Raw genomic sequence first — 16,793 nt, forward strand, 5'->3', positions numbered from 1 at the left:
CCTGGTTTAACACAGCATGCAGGCACCAGGTGGGGCTACACACTAGAAATAATGCAGGTTTGCTAATTGTTCTTAAAAAGGTAAGCAGCACCCCCTCACCTGGTCTCCCTGCTTGGCCACGACTGTGCCAGCCTTCACCTGCTGCAGCGTCACCCTGCCATTCAGCAGACTGGGGTCCTGCGAGACACAGAGAGAGGCAGCTTCAGATAAACACAGGGATTATACTCAAGCATTAATGTCACACGCCCCTGAGTCTCCGATCGCACAGGGCAGGACCGCTGCAGTGCGTTAACGCGTGGAGAAAGCAAAGGGTTTAGTGTGTGAACAGGGATGGGAATAAGACTCCCGCTGCACAGCAGCCTGACTCGTTCCTGGCTTTACGCCGAGTCCAATGAGACACACCTGAGCTTGCTGCCTAGACGCTGTGGCTAATCAAGCTCGCAGTCAAACCTGGAATGGGCGACACATCCCTGATGTTTTTTTTTTTTTTTTTTTTTTTTTTTAATTGCTGTCGTGAGTGACTGTGGCGACTTCTGTTTCATTATAAAACAGTTCTGCTAATACCCAGTTATCACAGCGCTGGGACAGGCAGGAGAGTATAAATAATTCATCACCAGCAGGGCTGTCAGTAATTGCAGCTTTGGGAGCAGGAGAAGTGTGGATGCTCACAGCAGCAGACAATGGAGCTGCCGTTCGAGTTACGATCCACCCAGCAGATCACAGCTGCAGCGACACACAGACCTGGTGCTGCTGCACACTGCCTGGCAGGGCAACGCTACCATAGCACTGCAATGGGCCTCAGCTGTAGTATGGATTGGTATTCTGGGAGATCAGAGGCGAACACCATTATATAACACAGAGCAGACCCTGGTATTGATGCCATACAACCCTCTGAAATTCCTTTAGAATAAATTCTTGACCTTGCTGTGATAAAGCCAGCTGAGAGCTCTTTATAACGTATAGCAGATCCTGATATTGATGTGATTCGGTCATCTGAAAGTTATTTGTACGAGATGGAAACGGCATCACACTGCAATTAGCTGTCTTAGCTACTTAATAAATGCAATGAAGAAAGAAGGCCCTGAGAAAGACCTCCAGGCAGGATCGTTGTGACTCACGTTCAGCTTCATGAGTCTCAGCAGGTCTGTCTTGGCTGCCTCGTAGATGGAGCTGACCTTGCTGGGGGGGACCTGGTCAGTGCGCTCTTCCCCCTCAGTGTAGTGATACACAGCAGAGGGGGTCTCCTGCATCGTCACACTCTTCTTCAGGATCGACTGCGAGGGAGAGACACAGCACTCAGACAAGACAACACCCCTAGAAAAGCACAGCAAAGTGGAATAAAGCACAGCTCGGAGACAAACACACAGAAAGAAAAAAAAAGGAGTGAAAAACTTCATCAGGTTTGAAGAGAAGAACACGTCTGTGATGAGAACCCAAGACTGCTTTAACTCTTACTAAAAAACTTCCTAAAATACTAGCTTCAGAAAGAAGAGCACCACAATACTAACAAATATAATAATAATAATACAGGTGCAAAACAGTGGTTTCTAACATTCAGATTGGACTGTTCCTTTCCCGGCTTCAGTTACATCGTTCAGCCACTTGGTGGCACTGTCCACTATCCCGAGATCCCACCTTGTGCGTGATGGCGATGGCGGGCAGGTCCTCCAGAGCCCGGTTGACCCTCGCCCTCTCGTAGGCCATGTCCAGGTCCGACTTGCTGGAGGGAGAAGTACCTGGAACAGAAGAGACAGGAGCGCGATTCAGAGAGGAGGGGGCGGGGAGAAGGGAGGTGGGAGGGGAGTGGAGGGAGCTGGGAGCGTACCTGCTGGCTCCAGAGGCATGGACTGGGAGCGGATCCTCCTGAAGTTAGCCGAGACGCTGTCCGAAGCAGAAACTTTCACCGGCTCTGAAATCAAGAAATTCATTTGTAAAATAACATCCGAGTAGTGGATTACGAAGAACATTCCACTCGAGAATCTCCAGGGTGGGAGAACAGAGGTTTTCTTCCTGATCCTCAGTGACTGGGTCGGTATTGCATTGAGATCTAGATGTGCGATCGGACACCCCCTGGTCCCTCCCCCCCTCAGCGCTGCACTTTGCTTTCCTGACCTGTCTCGCTGCTGCTCTCTCCTGGCCCCTCAGTGCTGGGGCTGGGCTCCTCCTCCGGGGCGGCAGTAGAGAGCTGCCTCCTCACTCCTCGCCCTGGGCTGCCTACTGCAATTACACTGGAGACAGAGACCAGCGGGATGGCCTGGCTCTCCTGGACTCCGGGGCACACACCAACAAGACAAAAGTTACAACTCAACACACCTATACAAAGACATCGCAGCTTACTACACAATGTCAATTCTAACTTGAATGGCTGTGCTGCACACTGCACAATGCAATCCATTTACTGTTTGTCCTTCATCGCAGTGTGTGCAGGCAGGGCAGTGTACAGGGTGTGCAGGGTGCAGGGTGCAGGGTGCACGGAGCAGGGTGTGCAGGGTGTGCAGGGTGTACAGGGTGTGCATTGATGCTCTTACCGAGTTGAAGAGCTCAGTGGTCAGCCCCAGGTAGTTGTGAAGAGCCAGGAACGTGACTCTCTGCAGACGCACCATGATAATCTACAGGACAAGAGGACAGCAAGACCAGGGGGTCACACCTGCAATACTGGGGGTACAGCAGCACGGTTTCATTGCTAACTCCGCTCAGCTCAGCTCTGTGGACAGTACCTGGATGACTCGGACCAGCGTTTCGGGGTATTTCTCGAAGAGGGACTTGAAGGCGCTGGCGGGAAGGCGCAGGATCGTGGAGCGAACCGCTGCACGGGCCGACACTGTCTTATAGGGGGCGGGGTAACCCTGGAAACCAGAGAGAGAGAGAGAGAGAGAGAGAGAGAGGACAGAGAAGCGGGTCAGAGGCGGTCTTAACTCAGAGCTCTCAGACTGGAACCCACCAGCTCCACGGGAGGAAGCCAGTGAGCCAGCTGCTTTAACCAGTGAGCCAGCTGCTTTAACCAGTGAGCCAGCTGCTTTAACCAGTGAGCCAGCTGCTTTAACCAGTGAGCCAGCTGCTTTAACCAGTGAGCCAGCTGCTTTAACCAGTGAGCCAGCTGCTTTAACCCTGGAGCCCTAGCTTTGCAAGCACACCAGGATTTATAAAGAGACCCTGCTTTCCACCAGCCCTCAAGGGGTTAAAGCCGACATGCACAGAAACAGGAGGCTCTTCGCTCTCTGCAGCTGTTAATCCATCAGATCTCACCGCACTCGATAACAAAGCAGGCTTGATAAAGCACCCTCTGGTCTCATCAAACCCAGACCAACCTTCTTCTCTCTCTTTTTTATTCATTTGTCACAATGTCATCGCGCTGGTTCTTGTGCAGAGTTGAGAAGTGCCACGCAGGGGCAGGGTGACCTTGTGTTTGAGAGGAGCAGAGGGGCCCGGTCTGTCTTATCTCCTCACAGACACACTGAACTGCTGCAGCTGTCCCTGAGCACGGGTGCCGAGACGTGTCGAAGCAGCCGAACAAAAGACTCTTTCAAAACCAGCACGCAATTCTAGAGCTGCAGAGAGCAGGTACAGAACAGCGGGTGTGACTGGGAAAATAAACAGAACAGCGGGTGTGACTGGGAAAATAAACAGAACAGCGGGTGTGACTGGGAAAATAAACAGAACAGCGGGTGTGACTGGGAAAATAAACAGAACAGCGGGTGTGACTGGGAAAATAAACAGAACAGCGGGTCTGACTGGGAAAATAAACAGAACAGCGGGTGTGACTGGGAAAATAAACAGAACAGCGGGTCTGACTGGGAAAATAAACAGAACAGCGTGTCTGACTGGGAAAATAAACAGAACAGCGAGTCTGACTGGGAAAATAAACTCATCTTGGCATCTCTTTGGGGATTCTGTTTTAACGCTTTCCATCCCGGACTTGGAGCAGCACAGGCACTCACTGTGATGATGTCCAGGATGCTGAGCAGGCTGTGGACACTGTCCCCTGGGAGAACCTCCTTCACCACTGGCTCTGTCCCGTCCTGGAGGACAGAGGGAGTTTCTCAGTATAGTGTCAGACAGAGACAGAGATATTGAAGTGTTTCTCAGCATGGTTACACACACACACACACACACAGACACACACACACACACACACACACACACACAGACAGACACACAGACACACACACACACACAGACAGACAGTGGTGTGTTTCTCTTACACTCTCCTGTATGCACAGCTCCAGTCTGCCGTCCTGCACCACGTATATGCTGTCGTCAGCCTCGCCCGGTCGGAACATGTGCTCTCCCTCATGCAGCTGAACGAACACCATGTGCTTACAGAGCTCCAGGAAGAGAGGCTTCTCAAAGTGCCCCAGCACCCTGCGCACACAACACACGCACAGAGAGAGAGACGAGAACATTAGCACTGCTGCCATCATCATCACCATCATCATCACAGGGATGGCAATAAGACTCCCACTGCATAGCAGTTTCACCCATTCCAGGTTATACTTTGAGCTTGATCATCCACAGTGTGTACAGGTAACAGGCTCGGGTGTGTCTTATTAAAATCACAGTGCCCTGCAAGGGGAGTCTCGTTTCCCTCGTCGCTGTCTGCTGCGGTTGCATTGAGAGGCGCCGGACTCACCGCACGTTCTTGAGCATGTACAGCACCTCGGAGGGCAGGTGAGAGTTCTTCACATCGAACTCCGTCAGGTCAGCCTCCAGCAGGGAGGGGGGGGGCTCCTTGGGCTGCAGAGTGGGGGGCTCCTTCCGAATCCGCAGGATTCTGAGCACCAGCAACGACAAGGGCGAGGGCGAGGACAGTTAACAACATGGCGTGCAGCAGCTTCGTTAGATATTATTACAGCACTGCTACAAGTTAGCAGCTCGTTGAGAGAGCTGGTTCTAAAAGCTCAGTTTCCATTACAAATCACCTTGGCAAGAGCAGAGACATTGCAAGGTTGGTAAAACACTTGCTAAATGATATGACCCATAACCCACCAGGACCCAACAATACCACCCTCCTCCTCCTCCTGCCTGCCTGCACCCCTCCCTCCTCCCTCCCATCTCCCTCCCCTCTCCCGTACCTCCGGGCCAGGGTCAGCACTCGGGTTCTCTTCCGGGGTCGCTGCCTCGACTCGGTCTTGAGTCCACTGATAGAGGTGGAGGAGGACAGGGTTTGCACCTGAGAACAGAGGAGAGGGGAGAGCCTCAGTCAGGGAGCACAGGACAGAGGAGAGGAGAGGAGAACGCTGATCACAGGATTAGCAGGGCAGTGTGAAGCACAGTGTACTGTCTTTCAGGAACAGCCTCGCTCTGCCCCTGGGTCAGAGACAGAGGAGAGGAGAACGCTGATCACAGGATTAGCAGGGCAGCGTGAAGCACAGTGTACTGTCTTTCAGGAACAGCCTCGCTCTGCCCCTGGGTCAGAGACAGAGGAGAGGAGAACGCTGATCACAGGATTAGCAGGGCAGCGTGAAGCACAGTGTAGTGTCTTTCAGGAACAGCCTCGCTCTGCCCCTGGGTCAGAGACAGAGGAGAGGAGAACGCTGATCACAGGATTAGCAGGGCAGCGTGAAGCACAGTGTACTGTCTTTCAGGAACAGCCTCGCTCTGCCCCTGGGTCAGAGAACATGCAATCAGGCAAACAGGGCCAATCGAAGAGGCTTTGAAATCTACTTCTTGGGGAAGAGAGACCCCTAGTGGTCTGTTTGAAGTGTGCACATTATAAACCACACAGGAGTGAGCTTTTCCAAAATCAGGCACTAACGACCTCTGCCTTAGCGTTAGGGCCTTGCCCTGCTGTCAAAACTGGATCCAAATCTGGAACATGAAATGAACCGGCTGGCGCTGTACACAATGCGTATGTCTGAGGACGGAGACAGAGGTCAGGCAGGATTCTGCTACGCTGTTCACCCCGCTGGTGCTGCGGACTCACCTTCCTCATGATCTTCCTCCCGTAGAACATCACCTTGTCCCTCTTTCTGAAGCGGTACCGAGGCCCGCCTGCCTGCTGCTCCCCTGGGACAGTGAAACAACAAGCTGGGTGTCACGGCTGCACTCTGCAGCTAACCAGGCAGTTTGAAACAGATGCAGCGTTTAGACGTGTGCCTTTCCAGAACTGCACGTCTCAGACCCACGCAGCAACGTAACAGAGCAGAACAGAAGAGTTAAGAAATCAACAGCAATTACAGAGAGAGAGAGAGAGAGAGAGAGAGAGAGAGAGAGAGAGAGAGAGAGAGAGAGAGGGGGGAAGAGAGAGAGAGAGGGGGAGAGAGAGGGGAGAGAGAGAGAGAGAGAGGGAGAGAGGGGGGAAGAGAGAGAGAGAGGGGGAGAGAGAGGGGAGAGAGAGAGAGGGAGAGAGGGGGAGAGACAGGGAGCACGCTTACTCGACTGCTTGAACCGCCGGTAGATACACAGCACCACGATTCCAATCAGTGAGATGGCCACAGCCGCTCCGATCATGATGCCGGTTAACTGTGAGAAGAACAAGAGTGTGGTGAGGGGGAGAGACATCAGCACAGGGAGTTACACACTCCCACTAAACAAACCGCACGGGCTTCAAATGCCTGTCCCTGAATGCATCATGCTGTTACTATGAGAGACTCTCTCTATCAGGGGGCAGAGCTCCCTGTGTGTTACCATGGTGGTCTGCATCCTCTCCTCCACAAACTGCTGCACTCGAGCCCTGATATCGATGCCCATGGGCTGGCCCACCTGCAACACAGCAAGAGGCAAAAACTCAGCTGGGATCATTACAGCATTACCCAGCGGCCTGTCCGGAAACACCAACGAATCCATCGTGTGCAAGTGTTTGAGCAGCGCTGCAGGCTTGTGTACAGACCCTGCTCCCCCGATCCCCCAATCCTCCACATATTCAAACCATCCTCGCCACCACAACAGCAAAAAAAGCACAACAAAAATGAGACCTTACCGCAAACATGGGCCAGATGTCATCCTCTTCTGCCATCGCTGAAAAAGAGGGGACATAAAAAAACACACCTTCAGAGAAATGAATGAAGCCCTACCCTCTAGGGTCCTCTGTTCCCAACACAGTGCCCAGCCCTGCCCTGCCCTGCCCAGACCCGCGTTGCAGATGGTGGGGTATTACACCAGTGCCCTGCCCTGCCCCGCGTTGCAGATGGTGGGGTATTACACCAGTGCCCTGCCCAGCCCCGCGTTGCAGATGGTGGGGTATTACACCAGTGCCCTGCCCAGTCCCGCGTTGCAGATGGTGGGGTATTACACCAGTGCCCTGCCCTGCGTTGCAGATGGTGGGGTATTACACCAGTGCCCTGCCCTGCGTTGCAGATGGTGGGGTATTACACCAGTGCCCTGCCCAGCCCCGCATTGCAGATGGTGGGGTATTACACCAGTGCCCTGCCCTGCGTTGCAGATGGTGGGGTATTACACCAGTGCCCTGCCCTGCGTTGCAGATGGTGGGGTATTACACCAGTGCCCTGCCCCGCGTTGCAGATGGTGGGGTATTACACCAGTGCCCTGCCCTGCGTTGCAGATGGTGGGGTATTACACCAGTGCCCTGCCCCGCATTGCAGATGGTGGGGTATTACACCAGTTCCCTGCCCTGCCCAGCGTTGCAGATGGTGGGGTATTACACCAGTGCCCTGCCCTGCCCTGCCCCGCGTGGGGTATTACACCAACTGATTTCACCCTTGACTGGTGAGGCATGAGACAGTACCACACGTTTCTCCCGCATCTTACTTTGACACTCCAAAGGTGCCCCGATCGAATTGGTTTCTCTGGCAGCACGCAGCGACGTTCATAACAACAGCCTGGCTCAAACTGTGTACTCAAGGCAGAGCTCCCATAGCACAGATCTCTGAGATCTCTGGTACAGCTGCAGCTAATCAGGGACGAATTACACAACCACCAAGGGCAGGGGAGGGCAATCAACAACCACCCAGGGTAGGGCAGACTTTACCACTCAGAAAGAGTGCTTCTGAAACGGAGCTGACTACAACTAAAATAAACAGAGCTGATGGGCTTAAATAAACATACTGTTATTTGTTTGAAAAAACAGTTTTGTATTGAAACAGCGCCGCTAGAATGATCCGCTTCGTTTAAGACAGAGCACACGGACAAGAAGCATCTCGTACACTGAACACTAAGACCAAGGGACGGTTCAAATCGAGACTCAATGTCATTCGCAGTTCGTGAAGGGTCTAGCAGTCACGATGTGAAGTACGCGCTATCTTCACAAGCTAGTACAGAGGAGACTGCTGTATTTACAAGCATGTTAAAAAAAAGCACACAAATGAATGACTGACTGCCGTTCCCCGTGTTGCACTAATCAAACGCATGCGAGTGGTTCACTGACAGCAATGTCGTGCGTACTTTAAAAACTTTAAAAGCTGAGCTGTGCAAAACCTGCACTCACAGACCACGGGAACTCCCCAAATAACCGACCATTAAGAATTGCAACGCGGGGGAACAATAATAAAGTCCGGTTACCTGTGCCTGCCGCCCTACGCGTTCATAACAATGACACGCAGAGATTATTTCTGAGTTTCACCTCGAAACTTTAGTTTTTAAATTTAGATTTCGTCTCTCCTACAAAATCTCTGCTCTGTTGTTGACTTCTGCACATTGGCTGAAACTCCTCTAAGTGTCCTGCGCCCTGATTGGGTAGAGAGTGGAGCGGACCAATCAGCAGACGCGTTCTTATTTTGGTGCTCCTCTTTCGCTCCCTTGCCACTCCGATAAGGTGTATTTTTCACAAGGTTAGTGACGCTTTATGGCGGCTGAAACCGTTTTCAGCGTAAAATAAAATTTAACTCGGACGTTGTTTGAGACGCAGGTAACGTTACACGTGTACGGAAAGCGATTGAAAAGCTCCCACTTGGTCCATATTAACCGGTGCCCTTGCTTTTAGTGTGGGCGCAGCAGCAGCAGCAGCACGAGTGGGTGAATGCAGTGAACGAGATGCATAGCGACAGGATAGCGTGCTAATAATAATATAGCTATGCAGCGGGCTTAGCTTCCAGTTCCTCTCTGCATGTGTATAAAAAGCACCGTTCTGTAAAGCACTTGACTGTTATATTGTGCTGGAGAGAGAGAGAGAGAGAGAGAGAGAGAGAGTGAGAGTTGTGATCAGGGTTGGGATCAGTTCTGGTGTTCTTGTCTGTGTGCGCTGTGACTCTCATCCCTGGTGTTTCTCTCTTTCTTGCAGGGTCCTCTCTCTTTTCCCGCACCCAGTTCTGTTGTCCTCATGGGTTTGCTGTCGGGTCTCGCCCGCGGGCTGGTCAGGGGTGCTGACCGCATGGCCGAGTGGACCAGCAAGCGCGGCTCCCGCACCTTCTACAAGAACCGCGGCGCCAGGAAGACCGGCGTGCTCACCTCCAGCGGCAAGTTCGTGCGGGTCCGGGAGATGGTGCCGGAGCTGGTGGTGCCTCGGCTGGACGCCGGGTTCAAGCTGAAGCCCTACGTCTCGTACCGGGCACCCCCGGGCACGGAGGAGCCACAGACCCCCCACAAGCTCTTCACGGAGGTCGTGGCTCCCCGGATCGAGAAGGAAATCAAGGAAGGGACCTTCGACCCGGACAACCTGGAGAAATACGGCTTGGAGAGATCGCAGGAGGGCAAGATTTTCCAGCTGTACCCCAAGAACTATGTGAGGTAACACGAGGGGCAGAGGCTGGGCCTGACCTGCTCCACTCCGCTCCCCACTGCCATTCCAATCCTCTTCAGACTGGAACAAGGCTGGCCCTGCATTTCACTTAATTCCTCAACGGGTTAAACCGCACTGATTAACTATCTCAATCGAGCCCAGGATTTCTCAGTTTTGTCAAATAAAAATCATTTCAGTGGAGGGTTTGGGTTTGTTGTGCTGATGAAGAAGGATCACCTCCACACACTGACATGTGCAGTATGTTGTGTTTAATGTGTGGGGCGTGTAATATGATAGCAATTAAACATGTGAACCTGCTTTAAAAGTCTTCCCTGTCCTGTTTCTTTTTTACTGATGTAGGGCTGAACAGAAAACGTAACATGCTGGTTCCTCTCAACACCACCATTGCCAATAGATTACTGATTATCATACAGGAGAAGACTTCCAAATGCGCAGGCCCTTCATCCCGTTCCTAGTGGCAGGTCGAACCCCAGTGATTCAGCATCAAGTACATGAAACCAGGCAGCCCATTCCGTCCCCTCATCACTCTCTGTGTGAAGACGTGTGTCCTTCCCTCTGTCCGGAGTCTGTCTCCCTGAAGTTGTGCCCCTGGTCCTGGTTCTGTGTTGCCCCTAGGGTATTGGTTAGGGTTAACCAAGACGCAGATTTACAAAATAACCCATGAAACGGCCGTGGAAATACACCCGGTACAGTGCAGAGCACAAGGACCAGTCGTTCACATCAGCATGCCCTTTACGAAGCAGACACTTCACTCTGGACCTTGCAACGCAATGAGAGCTTCCTGGAACTGTGCCCTGTGTTTTACTACACTGTAAAATCAAATACCAATGCATTTATTAAGATCCTTTTTATTATGACAATTTGAACGTGGCGGTCACACAGCACCACACAACTTTGATTAGTCTTATTATTGTTTCAATCACATGAGTTCATACAAAATGACTGGAAAATCTCTTTGAAACTGCAGCCAGGGCTCAGTTCAGGTGAAATATTTCACTCCCAGCTGCACTTTCTGTAACCCCTGTCAGTAAACCTGACCTGGGAATGTGTATCTTCATCAGCCCCAGTGCTGGTCAGGCGGGGCTGCAGTCCCACCTCCACACATGCAGCACGTGGTCGTAGAAGGAGCACGTGGCCAGCAGGCTGCTCTCCGTGGGGGGGCTGCTGCTCTGGGAGCGCGGGGCTGGGGTGAGGGGCTCGGGGCGGTAGCGCCCCTGCACGTCTTCCAGAGCCGTGTCGAAGCTGGCCGTCGGGGACTCGTAATGAATCTGCAGGTAACCCTCCCCCTCCGCAGGGGCGGGGCCAGCCAGCCCCTCCCCTTCCCCCTCCGCAGGGGCGGGGCCAGCCAGCCCCTCACCCTCCCCCTCCACAGGGGCGGGGCCAGCCAGCCCCTCACCTTCCCCCTCCGCAGGGGTGGGGTCAGCCAGCCCCTCCCCTTCCTCTTCCGCAGGGGCGGGGCCAGCCAGCCCCTCCCCTTCCCCCTCCGCAGGGGCGGGGCCAGCCAGGCTCAGCCTCGACCAATCAGCACCGTACGCCAGGGAGTTGTGAAGGATGTACGAGGAGATGATTTCGCTCTCTTCAGAGCTGCCGTCTGAAAGAAACACACAGGGAGGGGCGGAGTGTTAGTGCTTGAGGCACACGAGCAATCGAGCGCTTGTTCAAATACAGCGGAGAGGAGGAAGCTGACCACATGGATCCAACCCCGTCTGTACATTTTAAACCGTGTTGCACATAAGAACGTCACACACACGTCCCTTGTGTCTTAAGGGGTTAAGGGGGCGTTCGTTATTCTAGTATTCCGGTCGCCTCTTCCAGATCGAAGTACCCCAGCAGAGCTGGCCTGACTCCTCTCTTACCCAGCACCGCCCTGCAGTCCAGGATGTGGAAGTCGTTGTGCATGCAGGCCGCCAGCAGCAGAGGCTCATGGGAAGGGTGCCACTTGAGCCTCCACACCCCGCCCCGCACGTGTGTGTCGGCCAGCGGCTGCTTCATGTGCCGAGAGTCCCACAGGAGCACGTGCTCATCATAGCTAGAAGGGGAGGAGAGGGAGGCAGGGGCTCCGGTCAAACAGCAAGCACATTTAACACAGGAGCAAGCTGCATGAGCCCACAGATCACCAGCTCTTACTCCATTCAGAGACGCTGATCAACAAACACGCTGGAACTCACTGCAAGAGGTCTTCACTTTAATGAACAAGCAAGTAACCGAATCTAACATAGCAAGCTTTATGAAATGACCCCACTGCAACCTGCTAGGCCATGTGAACAGTATTATGCAGTGTTCAGTATGAGTGAAGCTCCCTACCTCCCAGTAGCCAGGACGTGCTCTCTGTGAGGGTTACTCTGGATGCTGCAGACGCCCATCGAGTGCCTGGAGACACAGAGACACAGTGAGACAGAGACACAGACGTAGCGAGTGAAGACAGACAGAGCCCTGCAACACAACACCTCCCTACAGCAATGTGGAGAGGATCAGCATGCATGTTTGTGGTCCAGTGGCTGTGTGTTCCAGTGGTTAAAGAAAAGGGCTTGTAACCAGGAGGTCCCCAGTTCAAATCCCACCTCAGCCACTAACTCATTGTGTGACCCTGAGCAAGTCACTTAACCTCCTTGTGCTCCGTCTTTCGGGTGAGACGTAATTGTAAGTGACTCTGCAGCTGATGCATAGTTCACACACCCTCGTCTCTGTAACTCGCCTTGGATAAAGGCGCCTGCTCAATAAACAAATAACAGCTGGTTCCTGTAATGTCAGCTTGGAGGGGTCTGTGACTTTTGCTCACCTCCTGCTGGTGAAGATTGGGCACGAGGAGCCCGTCCTCACATCCCAGCCCTTCAGACGACAGTCATCACCCCCTGGACAGACAGAGACACACACAGAGTTAATACAGAGAGCCGCGGGGATCTCGTCCATTAGCAATGCAGTCAGGCAGCGTCACCTGAGTACAGCACGTCACTGTTCCAGTAGTCAAAGGCTGCGATCCAGGCCTCGAACTCGTGTCCCTTCCACTGGGAGAGCAGGTGGAGCGAGGCAGCTGAGCCACAGAGAGACAGCAGGCTGACACAGCCCTTCGAGTCACTGCAGACAACCTTCACTGAGGAGGCAGAGCTGAAGGGAAGACACACAGATTTATATATACAGATTTATATATACAGAGATATATATACAGAGTTATACTGAGTTTTATTCACACACATACTGAGGCACTTGGCCTTTGTATTTTGGAGTGAGGTCCCTTTTGGCAGGGGTGAAGTTCAGTCTGTCTGTCTGTCTGTCTGTTTCTTCCTTACCTTTCCCCCCGCCCCGTGGACCAGTCCAGAGACAGAGCCAGCCTATCAGGACCCAGATCCAGGCTGGAGACCGCCTCCAGAGCACAGCCAGATTTCTATTGGAGAGAAAACATGGTGAGGGCAGGGCTTGAGCCAGGAGATAAAATCCAACCCAAAACCAAAAACCCTCTGGTGTTTAGGACAGCCCCCTCCCCTCCCTCTCGCCTCACCTCGCTGCCCGTCAGCTGCTGCAGCTCCAGCGCTCCCCTGGCGTTCGCGATGCCCAGGAGAGGGCGCTCTGACACCGGCACGTGGCACCTGGGAAAGGAAAGGGCAGAGAAGAGGAGCATCAGAAAATGAAACGAGAGGCGGCTCCTGGGATGTGATTCACGATCCTCTCAACAGCACCACAGCACTGCCGATAGATCAGTGCTCTGCCAGTCCCTCACCACTTCATATCCAGGATGGCAGGGGCGTCGGCCCTCTGCAGCTCCATCAGGGGGGCAGAGCACCCCTCCTCTGTGCTGAATCGGTACAGGTAGAGCCGGCCCACTCGGAGGGGGGGCTCAGACTCCCCCCCAGCCTGGGAGACAGAAGAGAGCGAGGTGAAGGATGACAGCATACCGCTCAAAACAGAGTGAATCTGTAGCACAGGAAACAAAACCTGGAGCGCATCACAGCGCCATGCAGCCGGACTTTACTGTAGTGAGCTCTGAGATCGGGGAGACGAGGGTTCAGGCCCCTGCACGGCACACCAGCCAGGGAGACTCGGGGGTTGATCCAGCAACGCTGCCTCAGCCCAGGTCTCCTGAATCCTGAGACCCCACAGAAGGAGCTGTGCTTCACGAGGAGCTCACCTTGTCAGCGGGTCTCTGCAGCTGGTAGGTGCCGCAGGCGAGGAGGGAGTGCCAGCCAGGCACAGGGCACCACTCCACAGCGTCCGCACTGAACTCCGTGTCCACCACCTGCAGGGTCCGGGTGCGAGAGCGGGCTGCCATGGCGACGGGGAGCAAGCGGCATGCTGGTCCAACTGCAACGAGGGCTGGCTGGCTGGCACACGAGGTCACACAGACCCAGAGCACCTCTCTCTGTGAAATCACACACACACCACTGCAGCATTGCGGAGGTGAAGGTTACATATAATGGAGTCTAAGCAATGTGCTTCATTAACAAGATAAAAACATCTGGAGATATACAGGCTGGGTAACAACCACGTCCCCGAACTCCCTACGTCTAATCCATATATCTATATATCTATATCTGTATCTACACACATACACACTCACACACACACTCGTTCATATCGCGCTGTTCCGCTCGGCTTTTATATCATTAATGAAATCATTGGAATGTTTTTGAAGTGGTTTTTACTTTCTTGTAAATCGGAATAACGTTCGGTTTTGACCACGGCGCTACTTCATGTGCAAACTGTAACCGCATTAATAAATACCTGCGCTACAAAAGCGAGAACAGAGCGCACGACTTTGAAATAATGAAAAGAAAAAATAAGTCTTTCATTTCTTTGGTATGGAGGACACTAGCTTTCAAGCACAGAACCAGCTGTCGATGCAAAGTCAGACTCACTCTGGAGAAAAAATTTCAGTTCAAAGTGTGCTGCCTGTACCGTGCAATGCGTGTTCTTTACTGTGAAGCACAGAATACACACCCAGCGTGCTCTGTCTGAATTATAAGGGACCTGCCTTGTGAATGCGTGTTCTTTACTGTGCATCACAGAATACACACCCAGCGTGCTCTGTCTGAATTATAAGGGACCTGCCTTGTGAATGCGTGTTCTTTACTGTGCATCACAGAATACACACCCAGCGTGCTCTGTCTGAATTATAAGAGACCTGCCTTGTGAATGCGTGTTCTTTACTGTGCATCACAGAATACACACCCAGCGTGCTCTGTCTGAATTATAAGAGACCTGCCTTGTGAATGCGTGTTCTTTACTGTGCATCACAGAATACACACCCAGCGTGCTCTGTCTGAATTATAAGAGACCTGCCTTGTGAATGCGTGTTCTTTACTGTGCATCACAGAATACACACCCAGCGTGCTCTGTCTGAATTATAAGAGACCTGCCTTGTGAATGCGTGTTCTTTACTGTGCATCACAGAATACACACCCAGCGTGCTCTGTCTGAATTATAAGAGACCTGCCTTGTGAATGCGTGTTCTTTACTGTGCATCACAGAATACACACCCAGCGTGCTCTGTCTGAATTATAAGAGACCTGCCTTGTGAATGCGTGTTCTTTACTGTGCATCACAGAATACACACCCAGCGTGCTCTGTCTGAATTATAAGGGACCTGCCTTGTGAATGCGTGTTCTTTACTGTGCATCACAGAATACACACCCAGCGTGCTCTGTCTGAATTATAAGAGACCTGCCTTCTGATCGTACTCACGTGCTGCACCTCACACACTCCCCAGCGCTGCTGTGAACTCTGCCGGGACTCGCACTGTGCAGGAGCACGTCCGGGTCAGCGATCCAGCCCACCCACCCCAAAACCAACACGTCATCTGATTAAAACTCACGCATGCGTGCGGGTGTATTCATTCTGACGGTACTTATGCTGCATGGAGGCACTCACCTGCCCTCTGGTGGTCATCCTGAAGCACTACAGGCCACAGTACAGTGACACGACCCCATGAATCAGGCAGCTGGGACAGGACTGGCCAGCATTCGGTTATGAAACTTCATTCAATTCAATGACAACCGTTTCTCTTTCAACGCCTCAGCAAAAAACAACGTTTGTCACTGAACTGGCCGAGTTTCTTTCACTGTGTTTAAAAGCACCGTCACGTGTGTAACAGCTCTGGATGGAGAGCCGGGATCTTAAAGAGAGGAGCGAGCGGCAGGACAAGGACCAGCAGCCGGGAATGCAGACCTTTAATAAAGAGTCCCTTTAAAATCCCCCGGAACCCCAGGATTCTTCCCATGCAAACGCACACGGAATAAAGAGCCAGGCAGCAGAATCAAAGTGAACACATTTTATTCAGTTCTGTCTGCGAGTGTCTGTACATTTCTATTATATTACACAAGAAGAATCACAAGCCACTTCTCTGTTACAGGCGGGACACAGCGCCCATAGCACCAGGTTTGAGGTCCCACCCCTTCACTCACCCATGAGAGGCTTTCCTGCAGGCAACACAAGCACCCTGTGGACCAGACTTGCGAAGCATTCAGAGTCAAGTGCAAATTCAATTCAACACACTTCAGAAAAACAAGTCTTTGAGCTGAGCTCCGCTTCACTCAGGGCTGCCCGGATCACAGGCTTGAGCAGGAGCCCCCTGCGAACGAGACACACGCTGGAACCGGGGATCCAGCGCCAAGCAAACCACAGCACTCAGCATCACACCGAAGAGACGCACCTTTCTCTCCTCTCACAGTCTATGTGATTATTAACTAGCTGAAGCTTTTCGGACTTCTCAAAGGATGGTCTTGGACATAAAATGGAAAGCCAAACAGCTGTTAAAATGCAGTTTTAATACACAGCCGGCGTGCTCAGAAATTAAAATCCAGCTCAAACCCGCTACATCGCAGAGCAAAACAAAACCAAAAAAAGAGATCCATTTTCAATTTGAACTTATTTCTCAAGCGGTGCACCTCGGGGCTGTAGTGGATGCTTACAGAGTCAGTATTAGAAGTGACGGATCAGGCTGATCGATGCCTCCTGTCTTTCAGTCACACTCTGCTGGCGTTCTCCGGAGAGAGGCCCCTCTCGTCAGTGTTACTGATCTGGTAAATACAAGACTACACAGCGTCTGGGTTCAACAGCACAGTGTGGGCGGAGTGTCATCGCGCAGGACTGAGATCTCTGAACCAATCAGGAGAGCCGGTTTAATCATGTGCTTGCGAGGGCGGAGGATTGATCATGTAAGAAAGGA

General features: G+C 52.6%; 3 protein-coding genes across 6 annotated transcripts in view; 1 reads left to right on the forward strand and 2 right to left on the reverse strand.

The window, feature by feature from the left end:
• The window catches only part of LOC117396926 (patatin-like phospholipase domain-containing protein 7), a 28,509-nt gene extending 19,868 nt beyond the window's left edge, over positions 1 to 8,641 (reverse strand). The window contains exons 1-16 of the mRNA XM_059005599.1: positions 8,458 to 8,641; positions 6,920 to 6,957; positions 6,628 to 6,702; positions 6,375 to 6,462; positions 5,924 to 6,006; positions 5,073 to 5,170; positions 4,631 to 4,771; positions 4,203 to 4,362; positions 3,939 to 4,019; positions 2,718 to 2,846; positions 2,529 to 2,609; positions 2,113 to 2,263; positions 1,826 to 1,909; positions 1,636 to 1,736; positions 1,119 to 1,274; positions 100 to 177 (exon numbers count right to left, since the gene is read on the reverse strand). Coding sequence (XP_058861582.1) covers positions 100 to 177; positions 1,119 to 1,274; positions 1,636 to 1,736; positions 1,826 to 1,909; positions 2,113 to 2,263; positions 2,529 to 2,609; positions 2,718 to 2,846; positions 3,939 to 4,019; positions 4,203 to 4,362; positions 4,631 to 4,771; positions 5,073 to 5,170; positions 5,924 to 6,006; positions 6,375 to 6,462; positions 6,628 to 6,702; positions 6,920 to 6,955 — 1,542 coding nt within the window. The 5' untranslated portion in view covers positions 6,956 to 6,957; positions 8,458 to 8,641. The remainder of the gene's footprint in view (positions 1 to 99; positions 178 to 1,118; positions 1,275 to 1,635; positions 1,737 to 1,825; positions 1,910 to 2,112; positions 2,264 to 2,528; positions 2,610 to 2,717; positions 2,847 to 3,938; positions 4,020 to 4,202; positions 4,363 to 4,630; positions 4,772 to 5,072; positions 5,171 to 5,923; positions 6,007 to 6,374; positions 6,463 to 6,627; positions 6,703 to 6,919; positions 6,958 to 8,457) is intronic.
• Positions 8,642 to 8,659: 18 nt separating this feature from the next.
• LOC117962303 (large ribosomal subunit protein mL41-like) lies at positions 8,660 to 9,941 on the forward strand. 3 transcript variants are annotated; one of them, XM_034909096.2, is made up of 2 exons: positions 8,660 to 8,726; positions 9,176 to 9,941. In XM_034909096.2, exon 2 carries the CDS (start codon positions 9,215 to 9,217, stop codon positions 9,623 to 9,625), a length of 411 nt encoding a protein of 136 aa, XP_034764987.1. In that variant the 5' UTR covers positions 8,660 to 8,726; positions 9,176 to 9,214; the 3' UTR covers positions 9,626 to 9,941. The 3 variants fall into 3 exon arrangements, with proteins under 3 accessions (XP_034764987.1, XP_034764988.1, XP_033851182.1); XM_034909097.2 differs by having other exon boundaries at positions 8,678 to 8,803; XM_033995291.3 differs by lacking the exon at positions 8,660 to 8,726 and adding an exon at positions 8,743 to 8,906.
• A 525-nt stretch (positions 9,942 to 10,466) lies between these two features.
• Positions 10,467 to 15,436, reverse strand: LOC131702923 (diphthine methyltransferase-like). 2 transcript variants are annotated; one of them, XM_059005602.1, is made up of 10 exons: positions 15,311 to 15,436; positions 13,758 to 13,988; positions 13,350 to 13,483; positions 13,131 to 13,218; positions 12,922 to 13,016; positions 12,570 to 12,739; positions 12,414 to 12,486; positions 11,939 to 12,004; positions 11,491 to 11,663; positions 10,467 to 11,225 (listed from the first exon to the last, which is right to left on the reverse strand). In XM_059005602.1, the coding sequence occupies exons 2-10, from the start codon at positions 13,896 to 13,898 to the stop codon at positions 10,708 to 10,710; spliced, it is 1,458 nt and encodes a 485-aa protein (XP_058861585.1). In that variant the 5' UTR covers positions 13,899 to 13,988; positions 15,311 to 15,436; the 3' UTR covers positions 10,467 to 10,707. The 2 variants fall into 2 exon arrangements, with proteins under 2 accessions (XP_058861585.1, XP_058861584.1); XM_059005601.1 differs by having other exon boundaries at positions 13,758 to 14,010.
• Positions 15,437 to 16,793: the final 1,357 nt, after the last annotated feature.

The sequence above is a fragment of the Acipenser ruthenus genome, chromosome 31, assembly GCF_902713425.1.
Source record: "Acipenser ruthenus chromosome 31, fAciRut3.2 maternal haplotype, whole genome shotgun sequence".
In the NCBI taxonomy this organism is placed as follows: domain Eukaryota; kingdom Metazoa; phylum Chordata; class Actinopteri; order Acipenseriformes; family Acipenseridae; genus Acipenser; species Acipenser ruthenus.

Excerpts from the sequence above, each read along its gene's own strand:
- LOC117962303 (XM_034909096.2), top strand. The coding sequence starts at position 9,215 with ATGGGTTTGCTGTCGGGTCTCGCCCGCGGGCTGGTCAGGGGTGCTGAC.
- LOC131702923 (XM_059005602.1), bottom strand. The coding sequence starts at position 13,898 with ATGGCAGCCCGCTCTCGCACCCGGACCCTGCAGGTGGTGGACACGGAG. Across the intron at positions 12,487-12,569 it reads CAGTGACGTGCTGTACTCAG|GGGGTGATGACTGTCGTCTG; the intron begins GTGACGCTGCCT and ends CTGTCTGTCCAG. Across the intron at positions 11,664-11,938 it reads CACGTCCTGGCTACTGGGAG|CTATGATGAGCACGTGCTCC; the intron begins GTAGGGAGCTTC and ends CTCCCCTTCTAG.